General features: G+C 42.8%; 1 protein-coding gene across 1 annotated transcript; it reads left to right on the top strand.

Annotated features, from left to right (window-relative positions):
* Positions 1 to 282: 282 nt before the first annotated feature.
* Positions 283 to 2215, top strand: LOC125898430 (odorant receptor 131-2-like; the record flags this gene model as incomplete). The annotated part of the gene is made up of 2 exons (XM_049592225.1): positions 283 to 1208; positions 2200 to 2215. Coding segments are annotated over exons 1-2 (942 nt in total), but the record flags the coding sequence as incomplete, so codon positions are not given.
* Between the last annotated feature and the right edge of the window lie 576 nt (positions 2216 to 2791).

The following is a 2791-nucleotide window of genomic DNA, read 5'->3' on the forward strand; positions in this document are numbered from 1 at the left end:
ACCTATCACTAAGCTGTCAACCATACTGGTGTCATGTGAACATGGTTTAGGGCCGGGCAAAGCTGATATATGACGTGTAGAATAGATAGAACTCTGCAGACCAGCTCTGCTCACATGAAAATAAACACAGATGATGGATGGACGATGTGATTCAACAGGTGACTGTGCTTAATGGGTGTTGGACTTTCATGGTTCTCACAATACACCAGGAAGAGATTTATTGTGCTTTTATTTGACAGTGACATCAGGTTAAATTTCTCATGTCTTCAATGCTTCTCTAAGATGTCCTATGCAACTCAGTTTCAGACCAATATCACTGTTGGACGGGGCTTACTGGAAAGAGTGATGCTTTCCACTCTGACTACTTTACCATGCTGTGTCTTTCTCTTCATTAACGGGGTCATGTTATTCACCTTGAGGAGTAAAACTGTATTTCGTGAGACCTCCCGTTACATTCTTCTGTTCAACCTCCTTTTAGCAGAGACTATCCAGATGGCACTGAGTCAGTTACTGTACCTACTGGCTGCTAGTACAATAAGGCTGACATATCCTGTGTGTGGTGTTATTATCATGTTCTCCAATCTCACCAACAAAATCTCTCCTCTCACACTGGTGGTGATGTCTCTGGAGAGATATGTAGCTGTGTGCTACCCACTGAGGCACTCTGCCATCATCACCATCAGAAACACAGTAGTGGCTGTCGTTGTGGTTTGGACCTTCAGTTCACTAAATGTCCTCACAAGAGTTCTGTTACTGTTAGATTTTCCATTTGAAGATCTGGAGAGTCTGCAGATGAAAGATTTTTGTGCCAAGAATAGCATGTTTTTTGACCTAATGTCTTATGAATATGACAAAACATACACTTATTTTCTGTTTGCATCTGCTACTATTGCAATTGTTTGCTCTTATATTGGTGTGATGATAGCAGCCAGGTCAGCTTCCACAGACAAAGCTTCAGCCCAAAAGGCTCGTAACACACTGCTACTTCATCTGGTGCAGCTGGGCCTCAGTCTTGTGTCGACTATGCACCACTCATTGCTTGTAGCCATCTCAAAAATTGTCACAAGGACACTTGTTGTGCGCATCCACATTATTTTATATGTGCTTATTGTCATTCTCCCTAAGTGTCTTAGTCCCCTAATTTATGGTCTCAGAGACCAGACTGTCAGATCTGGCCTTGTGGTCAATCTCTACTTTCGACTGAAACTGTCAGTCATCACAGGGAAGGGTGAAATCTGAACATAAGATACGTGGAGTGTTTAAAATCTCTTTGTTAAATTCATGTTTTCATCTAATTGGCCTTTAGAAGTCAGCATATCCAGTGTTCATAATGGAGCATAAAACAAATTCAGAAGTCATTTTTCTTATGATGACTTTATTTTTAAACAGTGTTCAACTGTAGTTTTGTTGTATGTCGAATGTCCTAAATTCAGCTATAGCAGCCAACAACAAAACAGCCAACAAAAGGTGTTAGTCAGTGATTTAAAAGGGATTTGTTCAAGTTGTTGTCATTTCACTTTGAATTTATTCTTCTCATATGTGTGTATTTTTCTCAGCTGAATGTAAGCAGGAATGTAGAAAATCTATATGCATATTGATAAGCAATAAAGTAATATACACAGAGGTGTAAACAATTTGCAAAACAGTTAGAAAAGTATCTAATGGTAAAGTGACAGTAAAATGTTGTGAAGAGGAAATATATAGTAGCATAAAACGGGAATACCCAGGTGAAGTACATAGTCAAAATTGTAGCTCAGTTGTATTTAAAGGGATAGTGCACCCAAAAATGAAAATTGAGCCATTATCTACTCACCCATATGCCGACAGAGGCCCTGGTGAAGTTTTAGAGTCCTCACATCCCTTGCGGAGATTGGCGGGGGGGAGCAGCTAGCACACTCAATGGCAGACGGCGCCCCAGACTAACGTCCAAGAACACAAAATTGAATCCACAAAGTATCTCCATACTGCTCATCCATAGTGATCCAAGTGTGCTGCAGCCGTGACATAAGAAGTTGTTTAGAAAACGTCATATGAATTCTGTTTTTAGCCTCACTGTAGCCTGTAGCTCTGACTGCTTCTCTGTGCTCCGCATTCACATGTGCGCGCTCAGGGTGGTCGGTGATGCACGGTCTCTGAAGAGCAGCAGTCTCGTCAGTACTGATGTCCAGATTCTCAAGTGCAGGCATCGCCAATTCCCAGTCTGAGCAGCAAAGACTTTCCTCATCCGTTGGCATTGCTTTGCATTTGAAACAACTACACCACCAGGTTTCCAGTGCTCGACTCCCGTGTTCTGCGGCTGGCTGAGGGTCAGGCTCATGAGCTGTGGCAGCTGCTTCATCCAGTAGCCTGAGTTCCGTCTGTATACTCTAGCTCAAACAAATAGGGCTCAACAAAGAAATGCTGTTCCTCCTCAATTTCAAAATCTTCAGACATGTTAGGCTGTCCTTTGCTAAAAGGCCGTAGTGCAAATTTTCTTTTAGCTCTGTGGTTACGGCTGTCTCTCCCTGCGGTGCACGTGTCACGTGATGTAAACACAGGTGAGCAAAGCTCATGCTTTCACTGGTCTCGCGCAAGCGCGCACACGTGAACGCGGAGCACAGAGAAGCAGTCAGAGCTACAGGCTACAGTGAGGCTAAAAACAGAGTTCATATGACGTTTTTTGAAACAACTTTTTATGTCAGGGCTACAGCACACTTGGATCACTACGGATGAGCAGTATGGAGATACTTTGTGGATTCAATTTTGTGTTCTTGGACATTAGTCTGGGGCGCCGTCTGCCATTAGGTGTGCT

Source organism: Epinephelus fuscoguttatus, linkage group LG12 (genome assembly GCF_011397635.1).
Source record: "Epinephelus fuscoguttatus linkage group LG12, E.fuscoguttatus.final_Chr_v1".
NCBI classification, from domain to species: domain Eukaryota; kingdom Metazoa; phylum Chordata; class Actinopteri; order Perciformes; family Serranidae; genus Epinephelus; species Epinephelus fuscoguttatus.